Genomic DNA, 20201 nt, shown 5'->3' on the forward strand with positions numbered 1-20201 from the left:
CCACAAGATGGCCAGCAGGGGAGGGCAGTTGGGAGGGACCAGGCCTGCAAGGGAGGGCAGTTGGGGGCAATCAAGCCTGCAGGGGAGGGCAGTTAGGGGTGACCAGGCCGGCAGAGGAGGGAAGTTGAGGGCAATCGGGCTGGCAGGGGAGCAGTTAGGCATCAATAAGGCTGGCAGGGGAGTGGTTAGGGGGTGATCAGGCTGGCAGGCAGAAGCGGTTAGGGGCAATCAGGAAGGCAGGCAGGCGAGCAGTTGGGAGCCAGCAGTCCTGGATTGTGAGAGGGATGTCTGACTGCCCGTTTAGGCCTGGTTGGATCGGGCCTAAATGGGCAGTCGGACATCCCTCGAGGGGTCCCAGATTGGAGAGGGTGCAGCCTGGGCCGAGGGACACCCCACCCCCGTGCACGAATTTCGTGCACCGGGCCTCTAGTGTTACATAATTGTAATCATCATAACAGTTTCAGGGCAATTTTCCTGCAGGTGCCTTGCCTTCATAGTGGAGCTCCGCCATAAGTAACTGATGTGATCTGATGGGTTAGACCCAATCAGTCTGCAAGATCCACAGACCCTGTGGCTACGCGTACATGCTTTTCCACAAAAGCAAACTTCCTGCGTTTTCTTCCTTTCACCCCTCCCAGAGGTCCAAGGAGGATTAGTTCAAGTACGTGGGTGTTTGTATAAAGCAGTTCTTGCCTACTCAGAGGGGAGAATTAAGTCTAAATGATTATGTTTGTATAAAGAAGTTTCTTATTTTTTAATCATCTACCTGGCATATTTTTGGCCCAAGCGGTAATAATTCTTGTTATGAATTGCTTTTGCTGTTAATACTCATTATTTTTTAGATATTGAGAATTTTATAACTATAAAGGATTTTTCTTTCCTTTTAATTTTTCCACTCTCTTATTCCCAGCTTTAAAAAAGAAATGCCACTCAGTAGGAAACTGGCCTGACATTCAGCTGGCTGTGATGCCAGCTCCTCTGGAATGCTGTGTGGTGTTGTGCTGTGACTTCCACGGAATTCAATCCCTGCTTATCAAGGGCCCCCACTTATTTTAATATCATGTGTTGGAAAATGCGGGGGAAAAAAGTCCAATAGGCTCTTACCACTAAATTGTGAGTTAGCCTTTGAAAATAGTAATTAATAGCAAAGAGAAATGCTCTATTTCAGGCTTAGTCTGATTAGCTTCCACTGTCCAGTTGAGGGATGAAAGGAAGCAGTCGTTTTAGGAAGGTGCTGAGAATGAGGCCCGGAGGGCACTTTAACCCCGGCGTCCACCCCTGCCTCCTCTGTGCTGAGAACTGCTCTTTTGTGACTTGGTCGCCAGCTGCTGCTCTGTTGGTTGTGAACCTGCGTTTCCGAGCGAGACACGTCGGATTCGTGGCTGAGCTGTTCGTGTGGCTTCTTCCCACCCCTTCAGCTCCCTGCAGGAGCCACATGGTTGGACATGCCTGACTCCCAAAGCCAGCCTGGACTCTGAGGACTTGACTATTGTGGTGCCTCAGTTTCCCACTTCCATCTTTTGGTTGGGGGTGGGAGGGACATACAGTAATTCTCAAACGTCTATTTAAAAATTATTCTCCTACAAAACAGTGGCAAGATACTGAATATTTTAGGATTGGGGGATCTTTGTAAGTAACAGAGTCACAGCTGCTGGCTGTCTGATGGAGGCGACTCAGTGGGCGTGACCCTGAACCCTCTCCCCACTCCCGGCCTGCACTGAAGGGGTTTCCTGGCAGGGATCTTGGAACAGCATTGAGTTGCCTACGGTGGAGTAGACGTGCGCCTTGGCAGCTCTGGGCAGTGGCTTTAATCCCGCTGAAGACAAGGTCGGACTTTCCCCATGGCCAGATGGAAGGAAGTGGGACCTTGGAAGGGAACCCCCTCAACCTTACATCATCAATAAGGCTTTCCAAGATACCTCATCCTCCCATGGGGCCTCAGGAAATTCTTTTCCCCATGGCACCCCAAGATCTCCACTTCTACAGGTAAGAGGGGGGGACACAGAGAGCGCCCCACCAGTAACAAAAGGACAGGAAAGAAAAAGCCTCCCCTTTTGTGCATAGAATTACGTTGTCAACAGAATTCAAGTGTTGTGCATTGTACTGGGGGCATGGCATTTAGGCTTTTCCTTAGAATTGTGAAATACAGCGATTTTGAGGGAAAGTATTTCTTTTTAAAATGTACATTGTTTGGAAAATGGAAAAAAGCCAAATGTAATCAGAAAAAAAAGGAGCAAAAATAAACTACAGAATCATAAGGAACAAATCTGTTTTATTTTTGAAGAGAAAGAAAAAGACCTAAGATATGCTGGTGCCTCTGGCTTGAATGGCCTTTTTCACGTTCCTTTCACCTGGGCAGGTTTCCTAGTAGGTCATCTCTGGTAACATTCTTTGAAAAAACACAACGCCAAGAGAATGGCCTGGAAAAGGTTTAGAAAAAGAGAAACAAAAGCAAAAGCTCCATAGGATTAGAGGAGCAGAGCACATTTTTCTGGTTGGTTCCTTTATAAGAAATTCAAAGGAAAACCTAACACAATCTATTGTAGTACAACTACATGTGGCTTCATTTTTCCTAGAATGTGCTTGCCTCCCCTCTACCAAAGCATCTCTCTGTGAGTTCACTGTTCTGAGAAATGTCTGTCCCACTCTTGCTAGTATTTTAAAATTTTTACTTTCGCCCTAGCCGGTTTGGCTCAGTAGATAGAGCGTCAGCTTGAAGACTGAAGGGTCCCAGGTTTGATTCTGGTCAAGGGCACGTATCTCAGTTGCAGGCTCCTCCCTGGCCCAGGCCCTGCTCAGGGCTCGTGCAGGAGGCAACCAATTGATGTGTTTCTCTCACATTGATATTTCTCTCTGTCTTTCCTTCTCTCTTCCACGCTCTCTAAAAATCAATGGAAAAATATCCCCAGGTGAGGATTTTAAAAAATAAAATATATACTTTCTACTAACATCGTGGTTTCCCCTGCAATGCTTCCTAGGGGAAACATAGTTTTAAAAGATTTCCTTACTTGATTATTATCTGCAAAATACATAGCAAAGACAATTATTTTTATTTCAACACCTTATAGTATGTGAAATGGAGCCTGCTACACTAGTCTATGCAGGAATTCTAGCCTCTGGGGCAAAGGAAAACAAGCACTCGCATCAGGAAGATGAATAATGTGAGCAGAGGACTCCTAAGACTCATAAGGTGCTATTACTCATTTTTCAGACAGAAAGAGCAAGGTTTGTAGCAATTCCTTTGCCCTGTTTCAGAAAATTTCAGAATGTTTGTCGTACCCAAACCTGCTTCCCGAGGGATTTCCTGTGATGGTCATGTCCTATGTCTCATTCTAATAGACTGGAATGGGCATTTGAGAGCGCGGGCAATCAGCCCCATCGTTTGGTGACAGACCTGGCCGTGGCCTAGCATGAAAGCTCTGTGCAGCAGAGGGCTACTGATTGACTGGACAGTTTGGGACTTTGAATATGAGACAGAGGAAGTCACGGTTTGGGTGACTGGACAGAAGACAAAAGATTCATGGAGAAAAGAATGCCAAGTGGACACTGTGAGGCGGCCGGAGGACTGGTGTGGAGAGAAGAAAGGGAAGTAGTGTGGTGAAGGGGGAGGGAAGGGTGGTGGAGGGCGTCAATGGGGAAAAAAGGGGACATCTGTAATACTTTAAAAAATAAAGATACAGCCCTAACCGGTTTGGCTCAGTGGATAGAGCGTCGGCCTGTGGACTCAAGGGTCCCAGGTTCGATTCCGGTCAAGGGCATGTACCTTGGTTGCGGGCACATCCCCGGTAGGGAGTGTGCAGGAGGCAGCTGATCAATGTTTCTCTCTCATCGATGTTTCTAACTCTCTCTCCCTCTCCCTTCCTCTCTGTAAAAAATCAATAAAATATATATTTAAAAAATATATACATTTTTTAAAAAGAAAAAGAATAGAAAGGGGAAGGGATCAAATGTATAAATTGCCAGTCATAAAAACAGTCACAGGGATGTAAAGTACAGCATAAAGAATATGGTCAATAATATTGTAATAACTATGTGTGATATTATGGTGTCAGGTGGTACTGGACTTATTGGGGTGATCACTTTGTAAGGCATATAAATGTCTAATCACTATGTTCTACACTGAAACTAATATAATACTATATGTCAACTATAATTGAAAAATAAAAAAATTTATTTAAAAAATATATTAGTAATTAGTTGCCAGAGCAAAGTAAGCAGAGAATAGCTCAGTCACCAAAACTCCAGAGGAGTGAAGTAGGTGGGGAAGTGCAAATGCCTGCTCCTGAGATGACAAGGGAGACTGAAGGATTTTCTAATTTCTGTTCTCCCACGAAGCCTAGCTATTGTGCCCCAGGACATCCTTACAATAAACCCCTACGACCTGACACAACTCCAACCTAAAGGAGTCTAGCTAACACAATTTGGCTCCATGATGAATTTTAGGCTACATTTCAAATATTTTCCATAATAAATGGAAATGATTACTTTTATGTCTAATTAGCTTTTCTTAATAAAACTGTTACTATACATGTGTTTGAAAACCATCGAATATATTTTTGTGTAACTAAGATCTTTTTAGATCTTAGAGAGAGGTATAATTGCATTTTCTATTTAGCCTTATAATAAACCGGAAGAGATATACTGGTATGCCTATTAGGTTAAGGGAAATGCAATATCTAGTAATTTGATTGCCTATTTAATGCTTGCATTTTATAATCACAGTTGACTTCAGTGTAGCAAGAATGACTCTCCCATCTCTCCTGCAATTTTCTATAATCATATAAATAGTGGGGGGGGGGGGGGGAATAAAGGGTTTCAATAAAATTACCAAGATGAATTCACTGTCTATTGTTTAATAAGAATTGGATATTTTCCTGTCCAGAATTCCATTGCAGTTCAAATCTTGTTATTGTGAATTTGTTATTGTGAGCAACCAGACATGTTTGGATTTTCAATGTAATAGTAAATACTGTTGAAATAAGGGCACTGCCAGTGATGGGCCTTAAAGTGGGAGGGGAAGAGTAGGAGACTTTAATTTGGAGATGAATGTGGACTACTGCCCTCTTCTGGAAAGAATAGGAAGAGCAACAGTGTACAGATGTGTGGTAAGATCTTCAAACATTTTCTAAATTCACTTCAGTAATATGTAACATATGTCTACAATATTCTGGTTTGCCATTCAGTCACATGTAACATATGTCTACAATGTTCTAGTGGGCCAAGCCCTAAGAATACCTGGAATTATTATTCCCTTTGAAAAGCTTACAGACGTGATGAGGAAATGAAATTTCCCAGAAATGAAAGATAACTTTAATGGATAATACAATGAAGTATCAAATCAAACAAAGTTTGTATATATTACCATGACTCAATAAAACTCTGTATTATTCTATTCTTTGTAAAACACTTTTGCTTTCGTTAGATGAGGAGTAGAAATATATACAAAAGAAACTGCACAACCAGCATGGCTCAATGGTTGAGCGTCGACCTATGAACCAGGAGGTCTTGGTTCAGTTTTCAATAAGGGCACATGTCCAGGTTGCAGGCTCAATTCCCAGTGGGGGGATTGGAGGGGGCAGGCGTGCAGGAGGCAGCCCATCAATGATTCTCTCTCATCATTAATGTTTTCTATCTCTCTCTCCCTCTCCCTTCCTCTCTGAGATCAATAAAAAATATATATTTTTAAAAATGTTTTCTTTCTTTGGGTATTCTCAGCACTAGGAAATTCTTCGGCATATTTTTTTCTTTCTTAGTAGGTAATCACCTATATAGTTAATAACTTTTTATATTAAACTTTGCTTGTTGAAATGAGTGTGTGGTTTCTGTCTCCTGACTGGGCCCTCCCTGATTCTCCTTCAAGAAAAGCACACCTCTCTGAAAATGTCTAATCAAGTCCGATTTGAATGTCCCTGTTGAGGTGTTAAATCAGTGCTTCTGAGTACAAACCTGGACGGAGATTGCAATTCCATGGCATGGAGCTGCCAATACTCTGTGACTTAGGAGTTTTAGGCTTCAAAGCATTTGAATAACTTGAATAAACTCAGCCATGGCAGTTTTGTGCATTCAGGTCAGACTTAGGACAAAAGAAATATGACTAGTGTGATTTGCTGGAACCCTTCTGTATGGACTCACCTCTCATCTTAAATAGAGCACTTTATAAATAAAAATGATTCCCTAGTTTTAAAAAATCCCTCTGCCATTGAGATTCCTTTCTGGGTTATATTCCTAAATCTTGCTCTAGAGTTCATGCTTACAACATTCACCATTTAGATTTCCTTCCCCGCTTTAGGCATTTTCTTTTCCTTTTTTTGCCTCCTATGAACATTTCCTTTCAATTATTTCATTGATTTTATATCACTCACACACACAAAATCATTGTTTATAGCATCTAATTAAGGCAAAGTTTCAATGTATACTATCAAAAGGAAAATACCTCATTTTTGCTTTCCAGAATTTCCAACATGTACAACATATTGGGTTCCAGTTTTTTAATGTAAAGATCAGAATTTCAAGTTTTAAAAGTATTTTTATATTTTGAATATATTTTGTGTTGTGTTTTAAAATTTCATTCTACTGTGACAATACCAATGATGTGATGTTTATACTGAAAAATTATAAAGTCCCTCCATGCCCCTCAGCACAACCATCCTAATGACATTGGCCTGACAGTTAGAAGCTTTCCCAGCTTTGGTGAACAGAGTCCATGCTGGGCCGAGCAGCTGTTAACACTGTTGGTAACTAGAAAGTGTGAATGCTTTGGAGGAGACCTGGGAAGTCACAACCAGGACGCTCAGCTGTTTATAATTATAGTTCGGTGTCCAGATTTTTAGCTAGAGAAAGCAACACCTGAAATTCAGGAGAACTTTCGCTGAAAGAGGCCTCATTTGACAGATCTGGAACCCGAGTTTCAGCCAGGATCAGGGTCACACCGAGGGGATGGGGTGAGCGGGATGAGGACTCTTCCCTTTTCATCTCTACCGCATTGGATATGGTTACGCCACTGCGCTGCATCTGATGAGGATCAGAGCTCCTTGGGTTTGAGTTACTTTTAAAGACAACATTACACTAGTTCTTGTCAAGCCTAGCCTTTATGATCATTTTGATTTTAATGACCAAGTTTATCTCTAATTAGCTCCTCCTAATAATAAAAATTCATCATAAATGTGTTTGGAAACCATGGAAAATATTTTTATGTATCTAAGGAGGTGTTTTCTAGACCTTAAACCAGAGAGAGGTACAATTGCATTTTCTACTTGCCCTTATAACAAACTGAAAGAGATTTGTTCCTGTTAAATTATAGTTAAACTCTCTAATATTTCATTATTACAACTAAAATCAGCTAAGGTAACTGTACTGCAAACTCCACATTTTCATTTTTCTCAAAACAATGACCATAACAGGAGAAAATCATCAAAGGTATATTTTAGAGGAACAATTATATATTTTTAAAAGCACTGGAATCAGGTCAGAGAAATAAAGTGTAAGCTGGCTTTCTTACCTGTCTATGTTGATGTTATCTAAGTCCCAATTACATAATCAGTAAAATCGGGCTAATGATAGATGCTCTCTACTTCACAAAGCTCTTGTAAGGAAAAAATAGATAATAGGTGGGAATTACTTTGAACTTTTCTTCAGAAAATCTCTGTATTATTAGTTTTTTAAATATCATTTTATAATGCTAACAATTTGTTACATGTCTTATTTAAAACTTGTTGTATTTTGAGACAATCACCACAAAAATCAGACTTAAATATGATAAAATCACAATTTAAAAGTGAATACCTTTTTGTCAGTGGGTAGTTGAAATATTGGGGGGCTCACTTTGTAAAGTATATGATTGTCTAACCACTATGTTGTACACCTGAAACTAAAAGAAAATAATATTGAATGTGAATTATAATTGAAAAAATAAAATAAATACCTTTTAATGTTGCAGGAATATGGCTTTAGAATTAGCCTGCCATCCCTTTTTTATATGAAATATAGGGCTGACTGAAGGGTTGTTGTTTTTTTATCAATAATTTGGTCTCTGTCATGGGATTTGTTTTTATACCACTAGATGGTGCAATTTGAGGTCTAAAGCCTGTCCAAAAAAAAATTGTCAGAAGCTTAGTGATAGAGTTACTTTCCCTTTGGAAAAGGCAAAGAGGAAAACGAGAGGGGGCGGGGTGTGTGTGTGTGTGTGTGTTAGTAATATATGAAGTTACATGATTGACCTCTCCCAGAGGCAGAGGAGTGTAGAGTAGAGCATGAGATCAGGAGACCTGTTCCTACGTGTAGTCTTTCACTAACTGGCTCTTAGATGACTCACTTCACTCATCTGGACATGGTTTCTTCTTCTTTCTCTGCTTCCCTCTCTTCTCTGGACCCAGGACAGAGATCACAAGTTCTGTGGAGGCCACGATATGCAGATGCGAAGTACTCAACAAGGACAATGCTAGTGTTCCGTCTAAGAGCGTGGTCTGGGAGGGCAGGCAAACAAGTCACAACCATCGGGTTCTACTCCTGTCCCTGCTATGCTCCACAGGCAGCACTAAGCCTCCTCTGATCTTGCCCACTTCTCTATAAAACCGACTCTACCATCTGACATCCACCGCCTCTGAGCAGAGACTACAAGGATGGATGAGACAATGCAGCCAAAGGCCAGACCTTTTAATGAAAGCTAATTATAAGCAAAGCATCGGTGGTGAATACCTAAGTAAAACCTGACCCTTCATCTGTGTTCAAATGCTCCTGAATTGGGTGACATCATTCCCACATGTGAAAGAATATTTTGCTGGAGAAGTGAAAATTATTAAGGGGGAGGAAACCAGGCCTTTGAAGGAAAGTGCAAAGACCAGGAGACAACGCCTCTGCACAAGAGAAGGGTGAGGGTGGCAACATATTCTCTTCATTGATTAGGAAACTTGCAATAAGAGTGGAAGTTTTGAATCCATTTTGAGTTGATTTTTGTGTACACTCTAGGATAAGGGTCCAATTCCATTCTTTTGTGTGTGGACATCCAGTTTTCCCAGAACCATTTGTAAAAGAGATTATCCTTTCCCCTTTGCTATATTCAATGGTGAAAAATTGCAAGCTTCACTCCTACTCAACACAGCACTGGAAGTCCTAGCCAGATCAAGTAGGTAAGAAAAAAGAAATAAAAAGCATCCACATTGGAAAGAAAGATGTAAAATTATCTTTTTGCAGATGATATGGTCTTATATGTAGAAAATCCTAACGACTACACACACACACACACACACACACATACACACACACACACACACACACACACACAGAAACTGTTAAAACTAAAATTATTTCAGAAAAGTTGCAGGATACAAAATCAACAAACAAAAATGAACTGTGTTTCTACATACTAACAATAAACTATTCAAAAAAGAAATTAAGGAAAGAATCTTATTATAATAGCACCAAAAAAAGAATAAAATATCTAGGAATAAACTTAACTAAGGAGGTAAAAGACTTACTTACTGGAAACTATAAAACACTGATGAAAGAAATTAGATATAAACAAATGGAATGACATCCTGTGTTCTTGGATTGGGTAACTTAATATTATTAAAATATCCATACTACCCAAAGTGATCTATAGATTCAATATAGTTCCCATCAATATTCCAATGGCACTTTTTACAGAAATAGGACACAACCATCTACATTTATATATTGTGAATATTTACTTTTCATCAAAATAGCTCATATTCTTGTAGTATTGCCCTTAGAACTAGTTTAGTAAAAATGTATTTCATTTTTTTCAAATTATTGCTTCAGGACCTTAATTATGGGCTGCAAATATGGAAAGAGAGAACAAAATTTAATGTGTTTAGTAGTGTAGTAAACTCACTACACTAAGACTAGAAAGCCTAGATTTTAATTTCAACTATATGATTCACTAGCCATGAAATAATAAAAGTAAGAATAACAATAAATGGGAAAATGTTTCATTTGGATTGTTTTTTAATGTACAATATTTTTCACATATACTGGTATTTAATGTTTATCAAATTCTTTCTGAGGCTCAGTTTGCTTATCTGGAAAGTGGGGATAAGAACTCTAATCTGCCTGCTTTGCAGGAATACTGTAAAGATGAAAGACAAAAAATATGCAAAACTGCATTTAGAATCACAAACCGCTATGAAGAACTATTATTGACACTAATGTGAAGAGTCCATATGACAATGGATGACCCCATCAAGGGTCACGAGAGAAAAGAATGAGACTAACTAAATTGGTCAGTTGTGAAAACGTGGAGGCAGCATTCCTGGACCGCATAAATAGCTCTTATCCATGCATACTTTCTAGATCTCTCACAAATGAACAAGGCAAGAAATTCTGGCTAAGGATGCATTTCCCACTCTCATCTTATATCAGAAACGTGATCTAGTCCCAGATGATTCCAAGCTGCCTCTCAGGACTGTGAAAGTTCTTAAAGCACATACATTTATAGGAAGCTTCCTTTTTCTCTTGGGAAAACATGTGTCCTGGAATGAAATGGCTACGATGTTCTCTGACACAGGCAAATACTACCTCCTTCCACTGCTGAAGATGATTACATAAAGAAATTGGTTCTGGGCCTGTGTGCTATGAGGCTGCCTTATTACACTTCCCTTCTGTTTACCTTCTCAAAACATTTTCCCCAGTGTGGGACACATACCATTTGGCCGGAAAAATCGATAGATGCTTAAATGCCTGGAAGCATTTATCTGTGTTCACAATAGCTTTATCTCTGTGCTGAAATAAAATGCTTTTTGATCGGAATCCTCTCTCTTCGCACCTAATAATGGATACAGATGGAACCTCTTCAATCAGAGCAGAAAACCACCACACTCAGGACGCATCAAAGGGTTTCAAAACATATTGACAGAGCTTAAAATGCTCTTACCTGGGCAATTATGTCGGTAATTTCTGAATAACTGTGGCATCGTCCCACACAAGATCGAGCCAAAAAGTCTTCCACCAGCCGCGTTCCAATGCCATATCCCCTGTGGATGAAGGAAAGACTGTGGTCTGGAAATAATATTTGAGTACTTCATGCTAAGTTTGTCAGTGTTTAAGAATGGATTCATCTAGTTAGCACCTGCCAACTGGATTACAAACTAAACCTAACGTGACAAGTCAAATGGCTATTCAACAGTGGGATTCTTATTTGTCCCACAGACCACAGAAACAGAAGGCAACAAGGCCCTGGCCAGGTAGCTCAGTTGGTTAGAGAGTTCTCCGGATACACCTAGGTTGCACGTTCCATCTCTAGTCAGGGCACATACAAGAATCAACCAATGAATGCATAAATAAGTGGAACAACAAATCTCTCTCTCTCTCTCTCTCTCTCTCTCTCTCTCTTTCTCTCTCTCTCTCTCTCTCTCTCTCTCTCTCTCTCTCTCTCTCCCCCCTCCCTCCCTCTCTCTGTGTCTCGCTCTCCCCCCTCCTCTCTCTGAAGAAAGAAAAAGAGAGAGAGAGAGAGAGAGAGAGAGAGAGAGAGAGAGAAAGAAAGAAAGAAAGAAAGAAAGAAAGAAAGAAAGAAAGAAAGAAAGAAAGAAAGAAAGAAAGAAAGAAAGAAAGAAAGAAAGATAGAAAGAACAACACATCCAGGGAATATTAACTAATCTACCAGCAAAGGAATTTGAGGAGTCAGGGCTGGTCCAAACTTGGCTTGGTGTTTGCGGCCTAATGGTGTTTGCGGCCTAAATAAGGTTGGTTGGCGTTTGCGGCCTAATGTTTCTCATTAGCAATTAACTTTCTCATCATTAGCTATTGAGAATGAGAGTCAGCTAACTTGTTGTCTGCTACAGGTGTGGTCCTAGATGCTCATTCTTCTCAGAGTTATTGTGGTAGGAGGGCAGGCATGCCTGGGGTGGGCTCTAGACGAAGGGGACGAGGGGAATAGAAAAATCAACTTTTGTTGCTAGTGTAGATGTCAACAGTTAGAACTCAGAGTTTTCGTGAAGAGAAAAAAAGAGCCAAGTTCAGAAAATTCATTTTTCATTTCAGAGAAACTGGATCTGTGGGACTTGGGAGAAAGTATTTGTATTAGCTCTACCTCACAACGAATAGCTTGAGTCGTACTTGCAGTACAATTGTGAAAGCATTTTATTGAGATGTGATCTGAGTATGTGGCTAAGATGGCTAGCAGACACCTTCCGCAAGATCAGCCTACGAACTTTCAACGTAGTTGAGGAAATATGACCTTAATGGTGGAAATAAAGAAGAACAAGACTTCCTTTGCCAAACCACTGACACAAAACTGGTCTTTTCATTTCACAGCAACATGTGCATAAACCAGTGAGACGATTTGAATGGAGCAACAGAACACCCAGCAGGATAAAGACACCGAAGTTTGAGGAGGCAATATTTGCTCCAGAGGGTCTAAGAAGGAGGAAGGCAGATTTGATGTCAGAGTGCTCACTAATTCACCAAATCTAGCGATATTCTATTAATTTTTCCGAGTGGATGGCAATATGAAATTTAGCTTACTTGCCTTTCAAGAAAAATGTTTTGTGATTCTAGTCAGGAAGTTCTCACAGAAGAGACTTTTTAACAACAGAATGTATACTTTACAGAAATAGTTGTACCAGGATTTTAAAAATGTTTTCAGTGTTTCTAATTTTTATGCATACACACAGGCTTGGCCACTGGGAATAGTGGTGGGACGCCAGAACGTGATGGTCAGTGCCGTATCTATGCATATATATTGCTTTGGTCCAAGGGTATGCTTCTGCAAAGTAGGTATTTTGTTTACTTATATATCAAATTAAAAATGTAAGATGCAGAAGCTATTAAAGATGTCCAAATGTGAATTATTGTTTTTCTTAAGGCAAGTCCTTTTGGCAGCCTCTCAAAACTTATTCTTTAACTAACATTCCATTCATATTTGTTAAAAAGTGCACGCAAGTAGTAGCTAACCAGATATTTTTTTTTAGTCAAATAAGTGAATTTCTATATTTTCTACCTATGTTCCCCACAACAATGCAAATCTAACATAAGCTAAATAAAATGGCATAACTTCTGGACACGCTATACGGCCTGTTTCAGTGTGACCCGAGTGTAAAATAGCTTACGCAGCTCCCACTCTTACTGACAGTTTAGCTGAGGAAGTGCTCCTGACTAATTAAGAAGAAATGAAAAAAAGAAGTACATGGATCAAAATAAATACAGGACAATGAAAAGGAACTTTCTAATAGAAAAAAAAAATAATAAGCACATAAAAATGGGAGAAAAACCAAAACCAAAGTTTTGAGAGAAAAAAATCTTTAATATTTATTTTATGGGTTTTTTTTCCCCTGTATTCCACCTGAAAATACAGTGAACCCTTTTTAAAAGCTCTAAAATGCTCAACTCAACTAGCTAAATTTCCCATTCAACCTGTCTAATTAAATCTTCTACAGATTTTTCAGTCATTGTCCTGTTAGGACCCTTTTCAGAATCCATAATTAAGAAGTTTAAAAATGTTGACAGATATTTTATTATTTTTATTTATCAACTTTAGAAAGAGAAAAGAAGGGAGAGAGAGAGAAACACTGATTTGCTATTTCACTTATTCATACATTCATTTGTTTCTTGCATGTGCCCTGAAACCTTGGCCTATGGGGACAACACTCCAAATGAGTTACCCCGCCATGGCCGACAGATATTTTATTATTGAGCAATAACATAATGTTCATATAATTATTCTGAGAAATTTAAGGGCTTAATTTGTGCAAAAGGAATCTCCATTAATAAAGATAAGAATAATGAGCTTTATTTAAAATGGAAGAAGTGGGTTCCACTAGTATATATACTAAAGGCTCAGTGCATGAAATGCATGCACTGGGGGGCGGGGGGTGGTCCCTCAGCCTGGCCTGGACCCTTTTGCAGACCCCTTGGAGGATGTCGCCTGCTGGCTTAGGCAGACATCCCCTGAGGAGTTCTTAGTGCTTCTGCGGAGGTGGGAGAGGCTCCTGCCACCACCTCCTGTGAGCCCAGCTTCTGGCTGAGCAGCGCTCCCCTGTGGGAGTGCACTGACCACCGGAGGGCAGCTCCTGTGTTGAGCATCTGCCTCCTAGTGGTCTGTGCACATCATAGTGACCGGTTGTTCTGCCTTTTGGTCGATTTGCATATTAGGGTTTTATTATAGGACATATATATGTATTTTTTGTTTTTTAATCCTCATTTGAGGATATTTTCCCCATTGATTTTTCAGAGTGGAAGGGAAGGGGGAGGGGAGAGAGAGGAGAGAGAGAGAGAGAGAAACATGCGACCCAACTGAGGATCAAACTTGTACCCCACAATGCTCCAACCAATGGAGCCACCTGCAAGGGTCCATTAGCAGCTTTTTGCATATCCTTCCACAGGTGGTCTATGCTTATGTAAGCACATACATATAGTAGAAGGAGTTATGTTAGAACAAAAGCTTTCTGAAAAAAATCAAATTTGATGATCCATCATGTTAAAAAAAAAAAAAAGGTGTTTTACCACCTCCTTTACTTATAAATGACTAGCAAAGAAATGATTTCCAACTAAAAAGAAAACAATTCCATGCCTGATCTACATGGGGAAAAAGTCCCTTCCCATTACTTCTACTTTATGACAACCCAAACGGCAGCTGGTAGAAATGATGTCCAGCCTTAAGATGTCATTTATTGAAATAGAAGATGAGCCCGTGGAATGGAGCAAGAGAAGTCAGGGTGGGGAAAATGCGGAGGATGCTAAGAAGCAATGCACATTCCACAAGAATGAAAGACGTCTACTTACATTTTATCTAAATATGTATTCACATCTTCATCTTTTTCATAATCCTTGCACAGTTGGGCAACCAGAGCTCCATAGGTTAGGACAAAGAGATCCTTGTTCTGGAGGAAAATGGGTAGTTTCACGTTATAGGCAGTTACAAATAATATATTGCTCTTGCTTTTAGTTGGACTTCCAGATCATCTGTTCACTTTTCCACCCTTCGTTCTACCCATATTGGCATACATTGCTCGGGGCGGCAGGGGGAGGGGGAGCTATGAAATAAAATTAATTTCTTAACGTAAGAAATCTTTCTCTGCATTTGTTTGTATTGTATAACTTGCAATATTATTTTCATGGAGAAAGTTTCTGAAGAAATACTAATTGCTAATATAAATTCCTGTTGTAGGTGTTGTCCATGTTTTCGGTTGGAGGAATAACTGGGTGAGACTTCTCATGAGTCTGCAGACTCCCTAATGGGTTCCAGACCTGCCAGGAAGACCATCAGGAAGAATCCAACTGCAGCAGGAAATTTATGGCTTTGTTCTTTATACTTAGAAGAAGAAGAAGAAAAAAAAAGAGAGAACTTGTACTTTCCTTATAGACCTCCAAAATATGCCTTATATTCAGAGTGAATTAAAAATTAAAACTGAAACTGCGGATAATTTAGGTTTGGTTTCGCATAGATAGGTTGAAAATGCGGGAAACAACATAAAGCACAATCAATCCATTTTAGAAAGTCTCTGTTTTGCATCTACCATGAATACCATCTAAGAATGAAAAGGGAATATTAGAGATAATTTATTCCAGTGCTCTCAGTCCTACAGAGGAGGGAAGGGGGCCTCAGGAGGAATGAGTGATTTGCCAACTAGCTTCAAGCCTGAGACTGTAGGTCCCCCTTCCACACACAGCAATTATCGCTGAGGTGCACCAAAGAAGGCATGTTTCGAGTAGAGGTGGGTGGAAGGTAGAGGTACTAGGGATTACTGTTGAAAATAATCTTATCTTGTGCATAATTATGTGTTTTCATGAAAGGTCAAATGTGGATTCCAGGTTAGAAGAGATGTCCTTACTTCTAGGCCCAGGTGTCTTGGATAGATAGCCTAACCTGCAGGGAAAATAAGGCCTGATAATATGTATTTTTAAAAAATATATTTTATTGATTTTTTACAGAGAGGAAGAGAGAGGGATAGAGAGTTAGAAACATGATGAGAGAGAAACATCGATCAGCTGCCTCTTGCACACCCCCTACCGGGGATGTGCCCGCAACCAAGGTATATGCCCTTGACCGGAATCGAACCTGGGACCCTTGAGTCCGCAGGCCGACGCTCTATCCACTGAGCCAAACCGGTTTCAGCCTGATAATATGTATTTAATTTCTTCTTTTAATCATGGACAGAAATGTCTCAACAAACCAATAAAATTGTTTATTTAACAAAGGGGATTCTATAAAATATTACATAATTTTGATCCAAATACTTCCGAAATTGGCCCAATACCACCAGTGCCTACTCCCTTATGTACTGGTTTATATCATGACAATGTTCTTAGTCAAGTAGAATATTTATTATCACTAAATAATTTTAAATGGATAGAATCTAAATATTATACAGCACATATGGACATAATTTATGTTAAAAATATAAATAAAAATGTCAAATATATGTAGAAATATATTATATACATTAAGGACAATAATATATATATATAATTTGGGTATAAGAAAATAATAAATACTTTAATATTTCTACCAGGAAAGAAAAGATGTAAAGCAAGAGATTTGAACAAAAATATTGTTAAACAAATCATGGAAGGGTCATCATGTACTCAATCTGAATTTTGTTCTTATTTAAAATTTTCAAGAACCTAATCATAAGTCACAAGAAATGCCTATATTAGTACATTTCTGCTTAGTATATAAGGAACCACAGCAGAAAATAAATTACTGCTATGTGCCAATATTACATCATAAAAATAAGCAAAGGGGAAGGGAAAGGGGGTGAAAATATAGTTATTATCACTAGCAAAAAAAAAAAAAAAAAGAATTTGAAAAGGATATAAAAGTATACCCTTACCTACATACTATATCCTCAGCATTGTGTCCATTTATAAAGGCCAAGCTGAAATAATGGCATTTTCTTTTTCTTTTCTATCTCTCTGTCTATCTCTCTCTCATTATGATGGGTGAGTACAAACTGTATTTTACTTCCAGCTGTGTTTTAAGTTCAATAAAGGCCAGTTTTCTCCATTCTGCTTCATGGCCAAAGGCTGTATCTTGAACTATATATCCAGTTGAGTCTCAAATCCATACAACTTATCACAAAGAAGGTCAATATAACTTAACTTTAAAAATAATAGTTTTTCATATATGGAAAATATAATACCATTAACTATTTCAGGAGGTTTTGGAGATATCAGGATAAATATGAGTTTTTATCATATGATGTAGGTACAATATGAATGATGTACAATATTTTTTAGCAATTGAGAGCCCCAATAAAAATAAATCAAGATCCTGGAATGCCAGAGGGGTTATCTGTAGACATTTCAAACTGGGCTGTGCCTGGGTTAGTCATACAATTTTAAGTACCCATGGATGAAATTACTTAATTTTAAGTAATGCCTGTAAGTCTCTTGAAATAAATAACAGAGCTTTAAACTTAATGATGAGCTTTCACATATATAACTTGTGAATGCCTAAAACTATAAGAGAGGATTAAAGAAAAATATCTAAATCTAATCTGCAAATAATTGAGTTTTAAAAATAACTCTCCAGGGGTTAGAGCACTGGTCTTGTAAAAATAACTCTCAACTGGGAATATGTAGCAAAGATAATAACACGTACCAAATTACAACAATAACCCCTTACATCTAACTAGGAAATCTATGTTTAAAAGCAATCTTTTAATCCCGAGTGTTTTGATGCTCTACTCCTATTTAATTCAATATATAATCAACTATTTTCTATGCATTTAATTTCCTATCTCCTGAGGTACAAAATACAACAAATTACAAGTATGAAATACAAAAAAATTGCTTAATCTTTTCACATTTTCTGTCAGAGACAAGAAAAATTTGACACTTTTGTAGATCTCACCAGTCAGAAAAGAAGACCCTGGAATATATAAGAACCGATTATTCTGTTACGGTATGTAAGAGATTGTTGTAACTATTCCCAGAGGTGTCATTTACGATTCACTCCACTAAACACTCCCTTTCTCCACTGCAAATCTCTACTTGTAGCATCGCCTTTCAAAATAAATCAGAAGTCACTTAAAACGTTTTCTCTGAACTAGTATAAAATATCTTTGAGAACATGTTTATAAAAAGATCTTACTATTTTGTGGTATTCTGGTTTTCTGGGTGCAGGGCGAGACATAGTGCCTGATGGATGAAGAATGGGATCTTCGGTTTCTTTCCTTTGGCTTTGTTTTGTGTTTGCAAGCCGCCCCTTGCTTTGAGTCACAAGTGCTACTTGCGACTCCACTGCTTTTGCTCCTTGCTGAACTGAAGAGGACAGTCATAAACAGGACTGTGCTGTAGCCGCCTACTTTCCCAGCCATCAAGTAAGGACGGCTCCACTCGTGAGGGCGAGTCGTAATCTAGAGGCATGAAAGCTGAGAGTAGGAAGTCAGACCAGAAGCACCATCTACTGAAAATTCTTCAGCCCAAGGGAGTAGGAGAGTGGTGTTTTGCTCTCATGCCAAGGCATTGTTTTAAAATCACAAACAGAAACCCTCGCAATCCAAGATAGATCTAAATGTTAGCATTATTCAGTCTTTGTATTGATTGTTGTGTGAACTCAAGACAGGATCAGCAATCTATAGGCACTAAATCCTGGGTTCAGACCTAACCAACTCTAATGGGTTATCACATTATCCCCCAAATAATGGGTATCAGAGTCCCCATCTTGTGTGATTAGAAAATTTAAATATACCTGGTAACTTTTTACCCATAACTAGCAATTTGAAGGAGAGATCGAATGTTGGGTGCTGATATTCTCTTATAAAACTGTTGCTCAAAATGGGTGTTCTACACTTTAATAATGGATGATGATCCTGGCAGAGAAAGCAAGCCCTTAGCTTTCTTTCGATAGTCCCCGAGATGCTGGCTATTGAAAGCTCCCTTTATTTATGCACAAGTATAGTTAAAGTTGAAACAAGAATCCCTCTCATCTTGGCAACTGCAGAGTGTGGAGGATCAAAACGTTTCCAGAAATAAAAGCATACAACTCCATTTAAGAAAGTAGTCTCTTACTTCATACAGCTCGAGTCAATTAGCCCTACGTGTTCTGGAAAATTCTTGCTGTAAAGTGACAGACTACTGACGACTTTGAAGACGAGCATGGCATAGTTGAAAGAGCCTGGGAAGGTTTGGGAGGCTCAGGCTAAGCTGCAGCTCTACCACTTACTGGCTCTGTGACTCGGGCAAGCCACTTTATTGCTCTCTGGCTGTTTGTACATCTGCGAATGGCAGTAATCATGCCCACCTCATAGAATAATTGTGAGTATCAAAGAGATAATGTACACTATAAAGCACATTACAATGCACTATATAAACAATAATTACTAAAGATTATTCTTGAAGTTGAACATATTGAATGGGATTCTACAATATGTAAGGTATTTCCATTAATGCCTTTGTTCTACGACCCCATTCTCAGGAAAATCCGTTTTGCTGGGTCGTAGGGTGTGGGGGGCTTTTCAGTAGCAGTTTAATAGCACCTTTATTTATAGAAACTTTACCGTTTACAACATGGTTTTAATTTTCTTTATCTCATTTTCATTCAACTACAGTCTGAGAAGTAGTCGGCATGGTAATCAATACCATGTTATAGGATAGGCATCTAGTCAGAGAGGGTAGAACATTTTTTCCATGTTAGCTCAGTAGTAGGCAACAAAGAGTGATTTAGGCTAAATTTGCTGATTCCAAATTTTAAAAACTTTTTTTTTCTGCACACACTGTAACTACGTTACAAAAAATACTTTAGGGGTAGATTCACAAAAGCTACTAAGGTATGGTGACAGCACATTGATGGGCCCAGTATGGGGCAATTCTGGCTTCTGCATGAGAGATCCCTGCAAAAAGCATACACAAGTCCTATGTACTTGGTGAGAGGGGAGAGATGGTACGGGAATCAATTTTACAAAACTCTACAGGTGTGGTACGGTGACATCAGGGCCACCATGAGAATAAACATCATGATGACGTACTGCTCTTCTTCCGCCTGACGGTGGGTCTCACCTTTCCCCAGCCCTGCAGCCAGACCGCAGGGCTTAGGAAGGCCCTGCCAGGGCTACTGGACAAAAGCACAGTCTGCACAAGCTCAGCGGGAGGCATGGCCTCCAGGACAGTGGTTTGCTGGTTTCCAGACTGTGAAATGCAGTTGCTGTAACAGGTGCAAATGGCACCAGGTGTCGGGCTGGTGGGGGTGGGGTCAGACCAAACCGGGGTTCAGCAACTTTGGTACTTGGATTTTATATAAAAAGAAG

General features: G+C 39.4%; 1 protein-coding gene across 1 annotated transcript in view; it reads right to left on the bottom strand.

Annotated features, from left to right (window-relative positions):
- TRAPPC3L (trafficking protein particle complex subunit 3L) overlaps positions 1-19192 on the bottom strand; it is a gene marked incomplete at its 5' end in the record, with an annotated part of 36251 nt that extends 17059 nt beyond the window's left edge. Inside the window, 4 exons of the mRNA XM_079781155.1 lie at positions 10889-10988; positions 14734-14831; positions 18189-18311; positions 19121-19192. Coding sequence (XP_079637281.1) covers positions 10889-10988; positions 14734-14831; positions 18189-18311; positions 19121-19192 — 393 coding nt within the window. The remainder of the gene's footprint in view (positions 1-10888; positions 10989-14733; positions 14832-18188; positions 18312-19120) is intronic.
- Between the last annotated feature and the right edge of the window lie 1009 nt (positions 19193-20201).

Source organism: Cnephaeus nilssonii (genome assembly GCF_951640355.1).
Source record: "Cnephaeus nilssonii genome assembly, chromosome: 9".
In the NCBI taxonomy this organism is placed as follows: domain Eukaryota; kingdom Metazoa; phylum Chordata; class Mammalia; order Chiroptera; family Vespertilionidae; genus Cnephaeus; species Cnephaeus nilssonii.